Source organism: Humulus lupulus, chromosome 5 (assembly GCF_963169125.1).
Source record: "Humulus lupulus chromosome 5, drHumLupu1.1, whole genome shotgun sequence".
Taxonomy (NCBI): domain Eukaryota; kingdom Viridiplantae; phylum Streptophyta; class Magnoliopsida; order Rosales; family Cannabaceae; genus Humulus; species Humulus lupulus.
In genome coordinates, this window is record NC_084797.1 from 231,506,991 (window position 1) to 231,525,204 (window position 18,214).

The 18,214-nt window shown below is 37.3% G+C and overlaps 1 protein-coding gene across 4 annotated transcripts; it reads left to right on the forward strand.

Annotated features, from left to right (window-relative positions):
- The first annotated feature begins 989 nt into the window (after nucleotides 1-989).
- On the forward strand, nucleotides 990-17,647 carry LOC133778352 (protein unc-13 homolog). Of its 4 annotated transcripts, none has more exons than XM_062218241.1 (26): nucleotides 990-1,279; nucleotides 1,610-1,674; nucleotides 1,960-2,206; nucleotides 2,381-2,447; nucleotides 2,541-2,691; nucleotides 3,100-3,261; nucleotides 3,427-3,525; nucleotides 3,631-3,840; nucleotides 3,940-4,041; nucleotides 4,594-4,821; nucleotides 4,933-5,013; nucleotides 10,566-10,652; nucleotides 10,746-10,931; nucleotides 11,001-11,138; nucleotides 11,721-11,813; nucleotides 12,067-12,138; nucleotides 12,507-12,624; nucleotides 13,477-13,649; nucleotides 14,209-14,293; nucleotides 15,012-15,131; nucleotides 15,335-15,441; nucleotides 15,607-15,684; nucleotides 15,765-15,860; nucleotides 16,465-16,560; nucleotides 16,642-16,825; nucleotides 17,123-17,647. In XM_062218241.1, exons 1-26 carry the CDS (start codon nucleotides 1,120-1,122, stop codon nucleotides 17,281-17,283), a joined length of 3,366 nt encoding a protein of 1,121 aa, XP_062074225.1. In that variant the 5' UTR covers nucleotides 990-1,119; the 3' UTR covers nucleotides 17,284-17,647. The 4 variants fall into 4 exon arrangements, with proteins under 4 accessions (XP_062074225.1, XP_062074226.1, XP_062074227.1 ...); XM_062218242.1 differs by having other exon boundaries at nucleotides 1,960-2,200; XM_062218243.1 differs by lacking the exons at nucleotides 990-1,279; nucleotides 1,610-1,674 and having other exon boundaries at nucleotides 1,975-2,206; nucleotides 2,546-2,691.
- Nucleotides 17,648-18,214: the final 567 nt, after the last annotated feature.

The following is an 18,214-nucleotide window of genomic DNA, read 5'->3' on the forward strand; positions in this document are numbered from 1 at the left end:
ATTTTTTCTTGTTAACCCTATAACCTCAGAAAGTTCTCGAGTGCAAGCTTAATTAGTCCAAGTTTTCCCATCTTAGCTTAGCAGCTTCAGAAGATTTAGAGAACTTTATTTTTAGATTGGCGTCAACAATATGTTCGAATATGGAAGATTTCTCTTCTGCCCGAATCGAGTTTGTGAGCTATGTACCACTCTAAAAGCGTAAAAATTAGATTGAGTCCTTTGTGATTTTCAGTTTTAAAAGCTCAACAATTAAACTTTTTTTTCTTTCTTTTTTCTACTTAGGAATTTAATAGGAAAATAATAACGAAAATTCAGACTATTTTTAAATTTTTTGTTGTTCAAATTTGACTTGATATACTATTTTACATTTTTTTACAAAATAATGAATAATATTGTAATTATTTAAATCAAGTTGATATTAAAAGAAAACATGACTTAAAATAGTATTAAACCTTTAAAAACTAATAACTAATGTTGGTTTTAAAATTAATTTACTTTATATATTTAGTTTTATAATATGTTGACAAATGAGTTCTAATTTACACTTGACAATCAGATCAATTAAATATTAGTTTTTTCTTTAAGACCATCACCTAAAACTAAGGTGTTTTGCCGTCAAAGATTTCCAAAAGCAATAATCTTGTCTTTACTTTTGGACTTATATCACACTAACGGAATTTGATTTTGACGGAAACTCTCCTAAAACTATATTATATCCACTTTGAATTTTGACAGAAACCCACCACTTTAACGGAGAGATTGCTTTATTTGCTTACTTGTCAACTTTTTAGTGGATGGGACAAAAAGTAAGTCAGTCATTCAAAATAGCTGATACATATCTGCGTTGAACACGCCTGCCAAACCGTGTATGCATAAATAAATTATTATACTTTTACGGGGCAAAATCACAATAAAAAGTTAAATTAGGGACTAAAACCGAAAAGGTAAATAGTTCGCAAATCATTTGCTTCTCCTCCCATTTCTTTTTGGTATTTACTGTATGTATATTTTCTCTTTGGCGCTCCTCGAACGAACGAAGTGGACTCTGTCCTGAGTTTTGAAATTGAAGAAAAAAAGAAGAAGAGAATGGTGATGAAGAATAAGTAGTACGAAACGATCATGGAGGAGGCTTCCGTTTTACAGAGATACCGAAGCGACCGTCGGAAGCTCTTGGAGTTTCTCTTGTCGTCGTCTTCCGGCGCCACCACAGCTACTTTCCTTTCGGACATCGATTTTGACAATCTTAGTGTAGATTACGTCATCGATTGCCTCATCTCCGGTAAGTTCTTTCCCGTTTCATTTCTGTTTGGTCACCGAGAAAATTTAATGAGCTGTATCTGACTAAACTTACTGAGCTGAGCTGAATCGAGACTGTTTGTTCGTTCCACTGTTAATTTTTTGTCCGAATTTTGGAGTTTTAGTGCTTTTTGTTGGTTTTTTTTTTTTGGTTCTTTTAGCTCTGTTTCGTTGGTTTGATGAAGTTACCTGAGTTTGAGACTAATTGGAACACTTGTTAATTTGCTTTAAAATTGGATTAGTGAATTTCTGTAATTTTCGTACTGAATTTGGTTATATAGCTTGAATTGCTACTGTCGTTTCTGTATATCAGGTAGTGTGGTTGATGTTTCTGAAGCAAGAAAGAAAAAGTTGGATGAGCTCAATCATCCATCCATGGTAAGCTTCCCAATCTCTTTGTTTTGTTGATGTGTTCTCTCGCGCCTGTAAGGAGATATAGCAAAGAGAATGCAACTAAATTTGATATGAAAATCAGGTAGTGAGGATGAGGAATGTGGAGCATTAGCCTTGTGAAAGGATTATGGGGACTTTTAAAGCGTTTGAAAATTTCAATTATAGCCGAGTGATGGTCCAAGAAGCATTAAATATTTGTTTTTTAAGTTTGTAGCCCTTTGATTATCTTGTGTTAAATTTAGTTTTAATCATGCTGCATTTTTTCTACAGATATATTCTCAATCAGGGAGTTCCTATTTCCTACTTACCAACCCAGAATTGGCCGGATTGCCTCCTCTGCGTGCACCTCCTCCTGTAACTGTTGAAAAAGATTCATGTTCTACTAAAGAGATGGATTCTTCAAATGGAAAGTACAATGGGACAGTTGGGCATGATTATAAAGTAACAACAAATATGCAACCAAAGACTGCAGAAAATGTGAAAATTCCTCCATTAGGATTGCCTAATCTGAGTACGGGTATAGGTCCTTTTGTGTTTAATTATTGGTAGTTTCATCATTTTCCAATGAAAATTTTATGTTTCAATAGTGAGCGACATATATAAAAATATTTGCAAAAGATGAAATTTGTATCTGTATCACTGGTCTTTCATCTTTAAAGTAATCTGACGCATAGCTTTGGGATTCTTGAAGGATTGTCTGATGATGACTTGCGGGAATCAGCATATGAAATATTGCTTGCATCAATCTCATCTTCTGGGTAGTAACTCTCTCTAAGTTTGCTGTCTCTGTCGCTTGGTATCAGTGTATTTATTTTGCTCTTTTTATTCCCTTATACCTGCTCTCTGTGTAGGGTAGAGGTACATAAAGTTGAGCCTAAAAAGAAAGAAAAGAATGGGAAGTTTTTGTTAGGGTTGAAGAATAAGAAGGACAAAGCACACACCCAGCCTCAATGTCTTGACAGACACTCACAGCTCATCCGCACCTTCCGCTTACAGATGCAGGCAAGTTGCTGTCTCCTCTTTCTTTGTGTTGTTTTCATACACTTGCATAATGCTGCCTTGGCATGCCGTAGTTATTTTATTCATTAAAAAAACTATTTCAACAAAGCATATTGAATCAAGTTTCATTGCCAAATATTGTTTTTAGATTGAGCAATTTTATTTTCTATTTCTCTTAAAAGTTGTTCTTCCTTTTTTTTCCCTTTCATATAGTGTGACTGTGAGAAAGAAGAAATAAGGAATTTTAAATTTATGTACACATCAGAATTAATAGCCTCCAAAATTATTTTTGTTTGTGGGTTCGGGCACGCTTTTCATTAGTTCATTATACTTCTTGAGGGATATTGCTATTAGATCTATCTTTCTGTTTTATGATAAAAATTTACACGTGCATTGTTTTGTCTTTGGTAGATTTCAGAAGCAATGGATGTTTGCATCAGGCGTAGGTTGCAATTAACAAGGGGAACCTGTGGGAAAACTGACATTCCTCAAATTTCACTGGGTCTTTTAAATAGCACTTTCAAGTCTGATTTTTTGCATGAGAAGTCTTATTTGCAATGGAAGAGTAGACAGGTAATATTACTATTTTTTTTCTTTTTAATTTCATGTTCATGGTCTTCCCTAAGACAAGAATATTAATTTTAATTTCTTTGAGTTTTTCTAAGCAATTAGACACCTTGCACGTGATGTTGTTGGCATAGAAAATGATTAACATAATTTTCACAACCACTCTTTTAGGCTGGTATCTTGGAAGAACTTCTCCTCAATTCTGCCAATCTTGCTGCAGCTGACCACCTAACCATCAAATGTTCACTTGCAAGGATCAGGAATGCTGAGGTATATCCTTGTAACTATTTGAAAGAATTATGTCTGCCTAAAATACAAAATTTCTTACTTTTTTATTAATTTATCTGCAATTGATGACCAATTTGCTTGTTCCAGGAGTGGGACACGACAATGTCTCCTTCAGAACGTGTTGAGGTTCTAACAACTATCAAACATGTAGCTTTAAAGTTATCATCTCTGCCTGGACAATTTGGCATTGAAAGTGAAACCTGCTATTGGACTGCTGGATATCACTTGAATGTTAGATTGTATGAGAAACTACTCTTAAGTGTGTTTGATATTCTTGACGAAGGCCAGCTCATAGAGGTATGTGCTTCATGATGGGGAATCGAGAATCTTTGACAAGTGATACATTGATATTGTGTTTGCGTGAAGCTCAATTTATGTACTTCACCTTTTTATTAGGAAGCTGATGAAATCCTGACACTTATCAAATTGACTTGGTCTACATTGGGCATCACTCAGAAAATTCATAATGTCATATTTGGATGGGTCCTTTTCTTACAGGTAAACATTTTATACACGGAACATGCTTGTTGATATAACTGTTAAATTGAATTCTTCAAACCTAAGTTATGGTAATATTTGCATTTTTTAAGGCTTGTGTGCACAAAAGTCAGCTTTCAGTAACACAGCATATAAACATTTTTTCGGTGCACTGGTAATATTGGAGCTGACTGAATGATCAAATTTCCTCGTGGAGATATTCTAATTAAAAGTTGATATTTTTTCCCATTTTATCGTGCTTCTGTGAGAAGTTCAAATTTATATTGGTCTTCTTCTTAGGGGATCACTAAAGTCATTAATTCATAATTGGTAGCTGGTGAAAATCATGAAAGAGCAGCTGAGGCAATTTACTTGCTTGATCATGTAAAGAAAATGATATTTCTGCTATATTGTATCCAGTCTTGAAGATGTAGATTGTAAGATTGAGGAAAAAGTACAGCCTGGTAATATTTTACAAGAGGGCAATGGATTATATGTTCAATTTTCTACCTTCCAAAAGAATGTTCCAGTCCTGTTGGTAATCATCTTCTAATGCATACTCCCCATTTGCAGTTTGCTCAAACAGACGAGGCTAAGCTCTTAGAACATGCAACTCTTGAGCTGCAGAAAGTTGCATCAGTCAAAGAGGATGATAAGGAGAGAAATTATATAGAAAGCTTATTGTGCTCTAGGCAATCTGGTCGCAAGGAAGTAAAGTTAAGTTTGATACAGGCTATTTTCTTCACGATAGGCACTTGGTGTGATAGTAAATTGCAAGACTATCATCTTCATTTCAGACAGGTTAGTTGGTATTATAAAATTGCTTTAATTATTCTATTTACGTGGTTGTTTCCGTATAATGTTTCTCAAAATCCCACTGTTAACTTTCTAATTATGAGATTGCCATTTCAGCAACTTGGTAATTTTAAGAGGGTTGTGAGCTTGGCTGTAATACTTGGAATTCCAACTTCTGATCATTATGGTGAGATCAAGGTTAGCCTTTTTGCAGTCTTCACTGTTTTCAATCCATATTATGGTTAACGTACATCTTAATCCATAATCTCGTTTGATAGAGCTCGAAAAGAAAAAAAAGTGTTCGTTCATGTATCCCCATGCCTAAACTTTGACTTGCTCAGATGCTGATAGACCTCCTCTGTTAGTTTATAAGAGGAGGGCCTGAACATAAAATGTGGCTGTTATTTTGAGTTTTTTTTTGTATTCTTTTAGATTCTGTAATTAGGGGGCTGAGCTGTCTTTTTGTTATAGGCTCCTAGTTGGCATTAATTAATTGTAACTAGTGCCTATATTAAGGAGAGGAGGTCTTTCTTTGAGGATAGAGAATTGTATAGAGAAGTTTGTGGAGAGTTTCACCCTCTCGAAAGGTGAAGATAGGAGAGTAGAGCCTCTCGAACAGCTCTGTGATTGTATCTACTTTTCTGTGATCAATAAAAAGCTACTTTGAGGGAATCAATTCTGGTGTTGTGTTATTGATAGAAATTACTAACTAAGAAGATTCTATCAAATTGGTGTGGCGAGCGTGGAGGCCATGGGACCCAAGAAAACCATGGAGAAACAAGACACGGTCATTGACGAAGAGGTAGGCACTTTGAAGATGGAAATGGCATCTGTCAAGGAGTCCATTCAAGAATTGGGGCGCCAACTTCAGCTACAGTTTCTAGAACAGCAGAAGCAACAACAGCAGCAGCTCAGATTGATATTGGAAGCCCAAGACCGTCCAAGAATCCACCAAGAACCAACAGAACTAGTCCATACAATGACTGCCACCATCGGCGATGCGACGGAGAATAGTCCAGGGGGTGTTCGCGAGTCGACAGACGGACGGAACCGACCAGAAGTGCCTCCGGCAGCAGCGAACATAACACCCACAGGGGACTTTCGAGGTACTCGGTACTCAGGAGGAAGGGAAGAACGTGGCAGTCACTCCTACTCTAATTACCGTCATGAGAAACGCATGAAGAAATACCGTCAGGGTTTGATGGAGAAAATCCAGACGGATGGATAATGCAGGCTGAATGATATTTTGCTTGTTACGATTATGACGAAATTGACAAAATAGAAGCGACTTTCATTTCTTTCACAGGGGATGCACTGCTATGGTATCAGTATGAGAATAAAAAGAGGACCATTATGAGTTGGGAAGAGTTGAAGAGGTTAGTGCTGAAACATTTTCACGACACCCAAACCGGCTCCTTATACGATCAATTTGTATCTATACGGCAAGAAGGGACTATGGCTGACTATAAGAAGAATTTTATTCGTTTATTGGCTCCATTGGACAATGTATCCCCAGAAATACAGTTTAGCACTTTCCTTAATGGTTTGATACCCTCTTTACGGGCGGAAGTGCGGGTGCACCGACCAAGAAGCGTTGATGAAGCTATGGAGATGGCCCAAGATATTGAGGAGAAATTGCGAACTGCTGGCTCTTCGAGGGCTAAGTTTTACAGCAGTGGACGCACGACTTTCTCGAGTCTTGGACAGCCCCTAACTAAGAACTTCCCACCCCGCCGGCAAGGAGAAGTAAGGCGGCTTACCGAGGCCCAAGTGCAGCAGAAAAGGGAGAAGGGGCTGTGTTTTCGATGTGATGACAAATGGGCTCCGAGACATCGCTGCAAACAGAAGGAAATTAATGTCCTAATCATGTCGGCTGATGAAGAAGACAACCAAATTGACCACGACAATTCCAGCAACACTAGTGACCATACCAACCTCGAATTAGACTCAACCGAAGTCAGCACTAAAGTGGAGGTATCCCAACAGTCAGTGGCTGGTCTTTCTTCCAATAATACCATGAAATTAAGAAGGAACATCGACAATAAGGATGTGGTAATTTTAATCGACCCTGGAGCCACCCACAACTTTATCTCCCTAGATTTGGTCTCCCTTTTAAAACTACCAACCACAGCCACCGATACATATGGGGTTACAATGGGAAATGGAGAGTCTACAAGGAATGAAGGCATATGCAAAGGGGTTCATGTCCATTTTCAAGAGGTGGATGTTTATGATGATTTCTTGCCACTTAAGTTAGGGAGTGCAGATGTAATACTCGGTTTTCAATGGCTAGCTACCCTCGGCATGACTCACACCGATTGAAAGCTCCAATCTATGTCCTTTCAACTAGGCAGCCAACACGTCACTATACGAGGGGACCCCTCCCTTGGCCGAAGCCTAGTTTCCTTAAAAACCATGTACAAGACATTACCAGCTGAGAAAAATGGGTTCCTTGTTGAACTAAAAGTGGTCACCAAGGAGCCAGCCCCTACGGATGAGTGTCCCCATTATTTACAAGACATAATCCAGAAGCACGATTCCATTTTTGCTCTACCCGAGGGGTTACCACCATCACGGCAGCGCGAAGACAAGATCATTCTCCAACCCAATGCACCCCCGGTTAATGTTCGGCCCTATAGGTATCCTCACTACCAAAAGGCCGAAATTGAGAGGCTCATAAAAGAAATGTTGGACAGCGGCAACATACAATCCAGTAACAGTCCCTTTTCAAGTCTTGTACTACTGGTTAGGAAGAAGGATGGATCATGGCGCTTTTGCATCGATTATAGAGCCCTAAATCGCGCCACGATTCCAGATAAGTATCCTATCCCTATTATCGATGAATTATTAGACGAGTTACATGGAGCGGTCATTTTTTCTAAACTATTTCTTAAATCTGGCTATCATCATATTCTTGTCCATAAAGAAGATGTCCACAAGACGGCATTTCGGACTCATGATGACCACTACGAGTTTCTAGTGATGCCCTTTGGCCTCACCAATGCCCCCGCCACTTTTCAGTCATTAATGAATGATGTGTTTCGGCCTTACCTCAGAAAGTTTGTTCTTGTCTTCTTTGATGACATCTTCATTTATAGCAAAACCGAGGAAGAACACGTACTACATTTAGACAATGTCTTTGAGGTTCTCTCAACTCACAATCTGTTTGTTAACAAGAAGAAGTGTGCCTTCGGACAAAGGAGGATAACATATTTGGGTCACATTATCTCTCAACAAGGAGTGGCAGCCGACCCCGATAAAATACAAGCAATGACGGAGTGGCCAACACCGTGAAACATCAAACAGTTACGGGGATTTCTGGGCCTTACAGGGTATTACCGAAAATTTGTGGCCCAATATGCAAGGATAGCATAGCCGTTGACAATGCAGCTTCGAAAAGACCAATTCAGATGGAATTCCGCAGCTGAAGATGCCTTTGCTGCCCTTAAAAAAGCTATGATTTCGGTTTCCATACTCACTTTACCCGATTTTTCTAAGCCATTTATTATAGAGACCGACGCATCCGGGTTTGGGTTAGGAGCTGTTTTGTTGCAAGATAACAGACCCATAGCATATTTCAGCCACACTTTGGGTCTACAAGCTCGAAAGAAGTCGATATATGAGAAGGAATTAATGGCTATTGTCTATGTAGTAGCTAAGTGGAGGCCGTATCTCTTGGGTAGAAAATTTCTGGTGAGGATTGACCAACAAAGCTTAAAGTTCCTCCTTGAGCAGCGAGTCATTGGTTCTGAGTATCACAAGTGGGTGTCTAAACTAATGGGGTTTAATTTTGACATCGAATACAAGAGTGGAGCTAGTAATCGAGTGGCCGATGCTCTTTCCCGACAAGCTGAAAGTATCCTACAACATGTATTAGTGACGGCTGAATGGACTTTGTGGCCTGAGTTGGCCAAGGAAGTAGCTGCCGACCCATTACTAGCCAAAATTACAGCAGATTTGGAACAAGGGACTGCACATCACGGGTTCACTCTGGAAAAAGGGGTACTGCACTATAAAAATAGGCTGGTCATTCCAAAAAAATCAGCTCTTTTGCAGAAAATTATGGCCAAATTCCATACTACTCGTATAGGTGGTCATTCCGGTGAATTGAAGACATTTAAACGAGTACAGACTGAACTGTTTTGGGAAGGTATGCGGAAGGATATTGCTAAGTTTGTGCAAAGGTGCACTACATGCCAGCAAAATAAATATTTGACAACCACACCCGCTGGTCTTTTGCAACCTATTCCATTACCGGCTCAAGTTTGGGACGAGATCACCATGGATTTCATTGAGGGCTTGCCTAACTCTGCGGGTTGGGACACTATATTGATCGTAATTGACCGTCTTTCCAAGTATGCTCATTTTTTGAAGCTTCGTCACCCTTTTACAGCCAGCACAGTGGCTGACCAATTCATGCAAGAAGTAGTGCGATTACATGGATTGCCACTCTCCATAATAACAGACCGAGACCGTATCTTCCTCAACAATTTTTGGCGTCATTTGTTTACATTACAAGGCACACATCTCAAGTGAAGCACCGCATACCATCCACAAACGGACGACCAATCCGAGGTATTGAATAGGTGTTTGGAGACCTATTTATGTTGTTTCACCTATGAGAACCCAAAAAAGTGGTCTAAATGGTTAGCATGGTCGAAATTTTGGTACAATACGTCATACCATTCAGCTATCCAAAGTTCCCCCTTCAAAGCATTATATGGTCGCGAACCACCACCTCTACTTCCCTACAAAAAGGGGACAGCAGTAGTCTCTGCCATAGATTCCTTACTTGAGGCTCGGGATGCTATCCTTGATGACCTTCGAATGCACTTATTACGAGCTCAACAACAAATGCAGCGTTATACGGCTTCACAGCGACATCACCTCGAGTTTCAAGTGGGAGACCTGGTGTACCTCAAGCTCCGTCCATACCACCAGAAGTCCCTTGCACGCCGTACAAACGAGAAGCTCTCCGCCCGGTATTATGGCCCTTATCCTATTTTAGAGCGAGTTGGCAAGGTTGCTTAGAAACTGCAGCTTCTCGATCAGGCCACCATACACCACATTTTTCATGTTTCCCAGCTAAGGCGTGCCCTCGGAACCAACCAGTCAACACCGACCATACCCCCTCAGCTTAACACTGAGTTGGAACTTCGTGTTGTGCCAGAAGCAGTCCTCTAACAGCGTCCCAAAGTCTCTGACCCCACTGCCACAGAAGTCCTCATTCAATGGCACTCCCTTTCCGACTTTGAGGCATTCTTTTAGATTCTGTAATTAGGGGGCTGAGCTGTCTTTTTGTTATCGGCTCCTAGTTGGCATTAATTAATTGTAACTAGTGCCTATATTAAGGAGAGGAGGTCTTTCTTTGAGGATAGAGAATTGTATAGAGAAGTTTGTGGAGAGTTTCACCCTCTCGAAAGGTGAAGATAGGAGGGTAGAGCCTCTCGAACAGCTCTGTGATTGTATCTACTTTTCTGTGATCAATAAAAAGCTTCTTTGAGGGAATCAATTCTGGTGTTGTGTTATTGACAGTTGCAAATCTGTATTGCTGACAAGTCTGAGGCATTCATATTCCTCCTCCTTTGCTTGCTTCCCTTCCTCCCTCCCCCCATGGGTTTATGTAGAAGAAAATGGAGATGTAGGATGCACATTGACTATGGAATAAAGATATTCTTTCATTTCTTTGGCAATCATATATTTAGAACCTATCATGGATATTAGCTTCTGATAAATTTATATGCATGCAGTTTACATCATTGAATATTCCGAACAAGGCTTCTGTTAAAAGAATCAAGTCATATGTTGAGAGGTCTACTGAAGCTGCATACAAGCGGGTGAGTACTGTTCCTGGTTCTTACTATTATCTTTTGGTTGTCTCTTTACTAGTGTTAAGTAAAGTTAATATGTTTCACTATCTTTATTGTTAGGTAGCAAGTACCATAGATCTTGAGTCAAAGATGAAGAGAAAACATCCATTGTGTTTGCTTGCGAATGAACTTAGGTTAATTGTTGAGAGAGAGAGGAATGTGTTCTACCCTGTACTACATCATTGGTATCCTGAATCCGGGATGATTATTGCCATGCAATTACATCAGATTTATGGAGAAAGACTGGTTAGTTTCTATATTGAAGAAGTAATTATCTCTGTGCGATCATTATTAATTTGTTGTATTAATATGTAGAAAATATATCTAGACGGAGTCTCATGTCTCTCTGAAGATGTTAAATCAGTGCTTCCTGCTGCTGATTTGTTGGATCATGACTTAACAAAGCTGTACACTGCTTCAGGAGCAAGTTATCAGGATCTGCACCATTATCCAGTCAGTAATATAAATTTACATTGGTGCATTTGACTGCATGATTTATATTTCTGTTAGTCCTATCTTTGTTTCCTCACCCCACCTCATATGTCAGTCATAGTTTCTCTCTTTTAATCATAATTATAACAAAATAATACTCTGACATACGATTCCAGACACTATTTTTTTTCTTCTTTCAATAATTGCATTTTATGTAAATTTTCCTGTAGTTCTTTTGTGTGTGTGTTTTAAAATGGTATATCTTGCTTTGATCAGTAACAATGTGCATGTCACTTCTATCTGGGATTGTATGTTTCTCAGGAACTCTAGTACTTAGCACCATTCCTCAAAATTTATTATGCAATTTCTGCCGTCCTTAGTAACAACATGAATCTGGAAGACCTTTTGTTCTTTCTAATTAAATTAAGTAGGTCTTGTAACAATGCTTTCCAAAGGAATTTGATGGCTTTCTGTGCTGTGTTCATTGCACGCAATCCATTCTTTGGTACAAATTCTAGTAAAAAAATTTAACATGGATACTGACGTGCTTAATGTTTTGTACCATGGAATTGCTTTATTGATTATGACTTTATGAGAATGCAGATTGGAGAAGTTGCTAAACCTCTCATTCTTGATTGGGTGATTGCTCAGCATTCACGTATTCTGGAATGGACTGGGAGAGCATTTGATCTTGAGGTTGGTTCCATGTCGAATTGGATGATGTTACTTAAAAAGATCCTTTTGAAAATTGTCTTCTCTTGTCAAATTTTTTGTAGAGGAATATAATAACTTTAGGACAAATTTTTTATTTCCTATTATGATGGCTAATCGTTACAAAGTAATGTGCAGTTGTGATTGGAAGGTTGAGGGGAAAACGAGTCTTGACCTACTTGATGTGTTGTGTGGGTAGTTTGAGAGTCAAACTAGTTTTGATTTTGTGAATGTGCAGGGTTGGGAGCCTCTTTCATTGCAGCAAAGACAAGCAGCATCCATAGTTGAAGTTTTCAGAATCATAGAGGAGGTATATATTCTTTCTTAAATTTAATCCACAGAAGAGTACGTGGTGCTTCCCATGATATTGTCCTTAGCTTGATGACTTGCATGCAAATGACTTGAATAGATGTTACTAAGTTAGTTGGTCTCTTTGTAGTCATGTTGTCCCTTCCACCTTAAAAAATGCCTCTAGTTTTCAGAAAATTCCCCCCCTAATTACAGATATTAACAATAAAATGCCTGCATAATGAATACAACGAATTTGAATGATCCTTTGTGTTTGTTTTTAATTTTTTAAAATATGTTTTATGCTAAACTCGTATTGATTTTCAAATTACATATAGGACCAGTTTTGTTTCCTTGTTTGTTATCATTGCTTTTAAATTCGACTTGCAGACTGTGGATCAACTTTTTGGTTTGAACCTTCCAATGGACATCACACATATACAAGCTCTACTATCCATCAGCTTCCACACGTTGCGTGCATATTTGGAGAAAATGTTTAATCAGTTCGGTGCGTCATGCTTCCAATTAGTATTTATGTAATTTAGAAAGGGGATAATATACGGTCAACATTTTGAGTTTTATTTTATGGCCAACATTGTGATGTTGCGTTGCTAATTGTGGTTAGTGCTGCTTGCTTAATATCTCATGTTTTGTGAAGGAGCTTATTTCTGCGATCTCTTTATTTATTTTTATATATATATTTTTTTTTCTGGGGGATCCTTTTATGTTTTTTTGGAATGTGACAAGAATCATGAGGCTCCTTCTAAAAACCAATTGGTGATTAGTGGAGTTACACATGTTCTTATTAATAGTTCTTATTAATAGTTCAATATTCTTACACATATTCCATGTGGGACACCATAGTCTAATATCCCCCCTCAAGATGGTGGCGATTTTTCGCTCACCAATCTTGAATCACCTGATCACAAGTGGCCCATTTTGTCAGTTCGCTTATTTTTTTGGATCTCAAGTGTCTTTTCGCACTATGCGGATCTCGTGCGGCTTGGCTCACTCTTTTGGATCGGTGTGGATCGAATGACCGCTAGGGAATTGGCTCTGATACCATGACAAGAATCATGAGGCTCCATCTAAAAACCAATTGGTGATTAGTGGAGTTACACATGTTCTTATTAATAGTTCTTATTAATAGTTCAATATTCTTACACATATTCCATGTGGGACACCATAGTCTAATAGAATGCATTTTCTTTGCGTTATAATTTCCCGTTTTTTCTCCTTCAGAGCATATGTTACGTCTATAAGAAAATGTAACTGATTCAAAAGTATCATTATGCTGTCTTTATTTGTTTAAACACTTAGTTAAGGACAAGATAGTGATCACAGTACCGTTACTGTACAGTTGAGAAGAACCATTTATATCCATCAGCTCCTTCCTTGACTCGTTACAAGGATACGTCTATACCAATAATGAAAAAAAAGCTGCTGGAGGCTATTATTTTGGATGACAATTTGATCAACAAGCTGAATCACTTGACAGTATCCAAACTTTGTGTCAGAATAAACACTTTAAAAGTAAGTGCCTTTCATATAAACTGATTCTAAATAAACCTTCCAATTCTGATTTGATTTGTTATTTTAAAATTTTAGATCATATTATCAATCACTTCTCTCTTCAGGATAGAACCTAATTTCTTGTGCATCATTCTCAAATAATAAGGCCTTTTTTCTTGATTAAACTAGGTAACTTAATTGCTTGCAATAATATATCATTCAAAGCTTCAACTCTTTCCAAATTTTGTCTTCTTGTCATGGATAGAAAAGTTTCATCAGGACTAGCACCTGCTAATGGCTTGGGTTGAGCATCAGTTTCTGTTCATAGAAATGAAATTTAAAATTTGCTGCTGATGATTTTCTTCAGATCTGTTGAAAATTTAAACTTTAGTTAGCATAAATTTTCAATGAGTTATGGGATTATTGTTAGTCACATATTTTCAATTATTTATGATAAAATGGTAAAGCTGGTGTGTTCTGTCCACTTTGTCTGTTTTATGCAGAGCATAAGCTGCAGTACAAGTTTTTGGGTTACATTTCCTAAATATTATTGAGTAATTTGATTTGTTATCCTTTGTAGTATATTGAGAAACAAATTCATATACTTGAAGATGGCATTAGGAAATCCTGGGCGCTTGTTAGAAAGCCTAATGATGGAAAAAGGGGTGAGTTTATGACTCTTTCCAAATATATGGTTTCTATTGTAAAATTACACATTTAATGGGCTGTTGGTTTCTTGGAATTCTTCTGTAACAACTTTAACTGGTATCTAGGCTCATAATTATGACAGGCAACATATGAGATGGTTTGCTTTATTCATCAATAGTTTCATAATGTATGTAGCGGTCTCTTTCCTCATCCTTAGTCCACCAAGGATTCGCTTTCTTCTCCTCCAAAAAAGTATCTTTTCTCATCCCTAGTTCACCAAGGACTCATTTTCTTCTCCAAAAAAGTATTGAGATAACCAAAGCCTTGTTAAGCCTCTTTAGATTTTTCCTGCAAATTACCTTGTTAGCCTTATTTAGGCAATTGTAAATCTCTTGGGCATATATGCTTGTAGCTTTGACAATTTTCAGGTTTTCATGAACCCTTGTGTCCATACCTATATTTTCTATAGTGGTTGTAAATTGTAATCCGGAGGCATTATTTAAATGAACAAATAGTGATGGATGTACAAAAATAAACTGAAACAATTTTCTACTTTGTGGTAAGTGGTTTAGTTGAATGAGATGGAAATGACATTCTTTTTCCTTTCCTTTTATACAATACATCCATGGTGGATTTTGTATGATGAGCATTGCAGTTTTAAAGTGAAAAATCCCTTAACAGTTAAATTTTGAATTGATGTTTACATATTTAACTGATTTTTTTTATTTGATTTAGATGAGAGTGAGCCTCATGAAATTACTAGTTGTGAAGAAGTTGATGAACTGTTTGCCAATACCTTTAACATTATCAAAGATACTTCATTGAATGGTATCAAGAAAATTTGCGACTTTATAGGTAAGTTAGTCAAATTTGTGGTGTAATGGTTCCTATTCTTACCAAATTTGTTCACATCTCCATATCTAGAAACAGTGTTGGTGCAACATTCAACTAAATAACAAATAACTTATCTATCCTGAAAACATAATTGTCAACTGTCTGGTTTTGGATGGGTATGAAAGCATTCAGCGTAAGTTATGTTGGTTAAACTCAATGTTCAGGTCCAAGAGTTGTGTTCTGGGATCTCAGGGATGGCTTTATCTCTTCTTTGTATAGCGGTAGTGTTGAAGATGCTCGTTTGGACAGTGTTCTTCCACATCTTGACACTGTAAGATGACAAATATATATATATATATATATTTTCCCATCCACATCTTGCTTAGTGTTGTACTTGTATTTGCAAGTACATGAGAAGGATGTGTTTAATTAAGGTTACATTTTTCCTTTGATTCAAATGATTTGGTGGGTTTTTAATCTAAGAGGCGCAATGTAGGTCCTTGATCATGTATGTGGCTTAATTGATGATACTTTGAGAGATTGCGTGATTTTAAGCATATATCGGGCATCACTGGTATGATCTCATCCTTTGAAGCTTATGCTTTGTGAGGTTGTTTTTCGAATGATTTAGCTTTGCATTTATTTGTGATCCAGGAAGGCTTTGTCCGAGTGTTGCTTGATGGAGGTCCATCCCGTGCATTTTCAGATTCAGATATTATATTGATGGAGGATGACCTTGCCATGTTGAAGGTTCTTATAACTTTTTCATCTAGCAGAAAATCTAGACACACTATTGTTATTGAATACTTCCAGGTGTCACTTGAACGAAATGAAACAAACTAAGATCTATAAATACATCAGGACTCAAATTTCTGTCTAATTTTTTAATTTTAAAATGCTGGATATCCCTAACATTTATGTGCTTGCAAGTATGAACTTAAATCATAGCAACTTTTGAAATCTCCTTTGACTTTACAGTAGGGTAACCTTGGACATTATATGATTCCCCAGGGCTAACACTGTTAGAGAGTTAAGAACCACGGAACAAAAGTACCTTTGTAGCCTGGCATTCATGTTACTTCTAAAACTTCCTAAATTGGTGATAGTTTTGCGTGTGTCCTAAATACTATCTCTAAGAAATATTTTAATTTCATTTTGTTAGGATTTCCATGAGTGAAAGATATTGTGTTCAGTAGAAAGACCTAGAATAATGGGTCCTTGATAACCACTTTATTGACACGAGTTTGTAGAGAAGTCACACTGCTACCTTTTATGTGATTTCGAACATGTATGCTTATATGTGTATGTCGATAAATATTTAACTGATAAACGATAATGTTGCTGAACTTCGTAGGAACTCTTTGTAGCTAATGGAGAAGGCCTTGATTGTTCATTAGTAGAGCAAGAAGCAAAGTTTGCTGAGCGATTACTGGGCTTATACTCAGTTCAGGTTTGATGACTTGTGATTGAAAACTTTGTAGGCTTGATTAGTGGCTTAAACTAGCAGCGTGATGGACTATTATTTCTGCAGACTGAAACTGTGGTCCAAATGCTTATGACTGCAAGCGAGCAGATCTCCATGGGCTTAGAATCTCATGATAATGATCGTACTAATATACTTAATGTTCACACATTAATGCGAATTTTATGCCACAAGAAAGATAGAGAAGCCTCCAAATTTTTAAAGATACAATATAATCTCCCAATGTCCTCAGGTGATTTGACCTTTCTCTTCTCATATTGATATCATGGTAGCCTTTCTCTTTCATGTCGACTTATCTGGTTGGAGCACCCCTTCATTGACAAAAAAGATATAATAATAATAGACCAGTATTGGAGAGACTCTAAAATAGTGTAAGCACATTTTCTGATTTTCCAGGACTGAAAAAACAAAGAAACTCGTTTATGCTCTGAATACAAGTTTGCAGTTAGTTTAATGGGCAAGTAATGTTAACTAGATCACCAAGTACAAACTGCTGATTATTTTTTGATGTTCATTGCTTTTTCTGCAGAGTACGAGGATAACCCATCAAAGGATTCAACATCCACATCACCTTTTATATCAGATTTTTTGAAACGAAGTACCTCGTTTCAATGGAGCAACAAGAGCCAGAGTAGTTTCAATTCATTTAAGAAGAAACTTCAAGAAGCAACATCAGATATCACGAGGTAGTGCATTTAGAATGTAACCTATAATGAAGGGACTTATTATTTCTCATCAAACCCATATGATGCTGGAGTAGGTTCGATCTCAGAAGCTCAAATGATTCTTTCTGGTTAATTAGGTAAGTCAATTTTGATTTCTTATATCTTGTAAAGCTTTATTAGAAACCAAATTATAGAGAATTTTGATAAGAGAAAAATACACTATTGATGGAGATTCCTTTATTTTCTTTTGTAGTTGTGAGTAGTTTTGTCAAAAGTATATATAGGACCTGTTAGTGTGCTTAAAATATTTTGCTTAAATCTGCACAAGGTGCACTGTCTGAGTAACTATTGTTCCTGGGTAAAATTTAAGAAGAACAAGAGTTTATATTCTTGGTGTGTAGTCTTATTAACCGTAGGATTTGATTTAGCAGAACTAAAACCCTGGAAATAAACGTAGGCAAAATGTTCTGAAAACATTTTGATCCTTGTAGCCAAAACCAAATAGCTGCCAATGACTGGAAAAGACAAAAATGCGCATGCTCTGGTCTGGTGTAAATGTTAGGGAAATGGATCGAATTCAATCATTTTCTCAATTGTTGAGGTATGCAATGCAGCTAACTAATAAAATCAAGTCAGCTGTATCAATAATTTAAGTCAAGTGACTGAAAGTTGAAACAAAATGGGGTGCAAGACTAGAAAAGACAGCACTTTTGAGAAGGTATCTTCAGCACTAGATAAAGATAATTTAGTCTTAATTTTCATTTTCACATTCTAACTTTTTATCACAATTCAACCATGACTATAGTACCGTGCAGGAGTGGCTAAGTACACTCACTGATCTGGAGAAGATTCTTTTACTCTAGGTTGATCCACTCCTTTTGAAGCTGATCTGTCCATAGTTATCCTTAGTGGAAAATAAACCCACCATAAAATATTCTTTATACATACAAGACAAA

Coding starts and splice junctions, on each gene's coding strand:
- LOC133778352 (XM_062218241.1), top strand. CDS start 1,120: ATGGAGGAGGCTTCCGTTTTACAGAGATACCGAAGCGACCGTCGGAAG. Junction 2,692..3,099: donor CCTTCCGCTTACAGATGCAG/GCAAGTTGCTGT, acceptor TGTCTTTGGTAG/ATTTCAGAAGCAATGGATGT. Junction 3,526..3,630: donor CAAGGATCAGGAATGCTGAG/GTATATCCTTGT, acceptor TGCTTGTTCCAG/GAGTGGGACACGACAATGTC.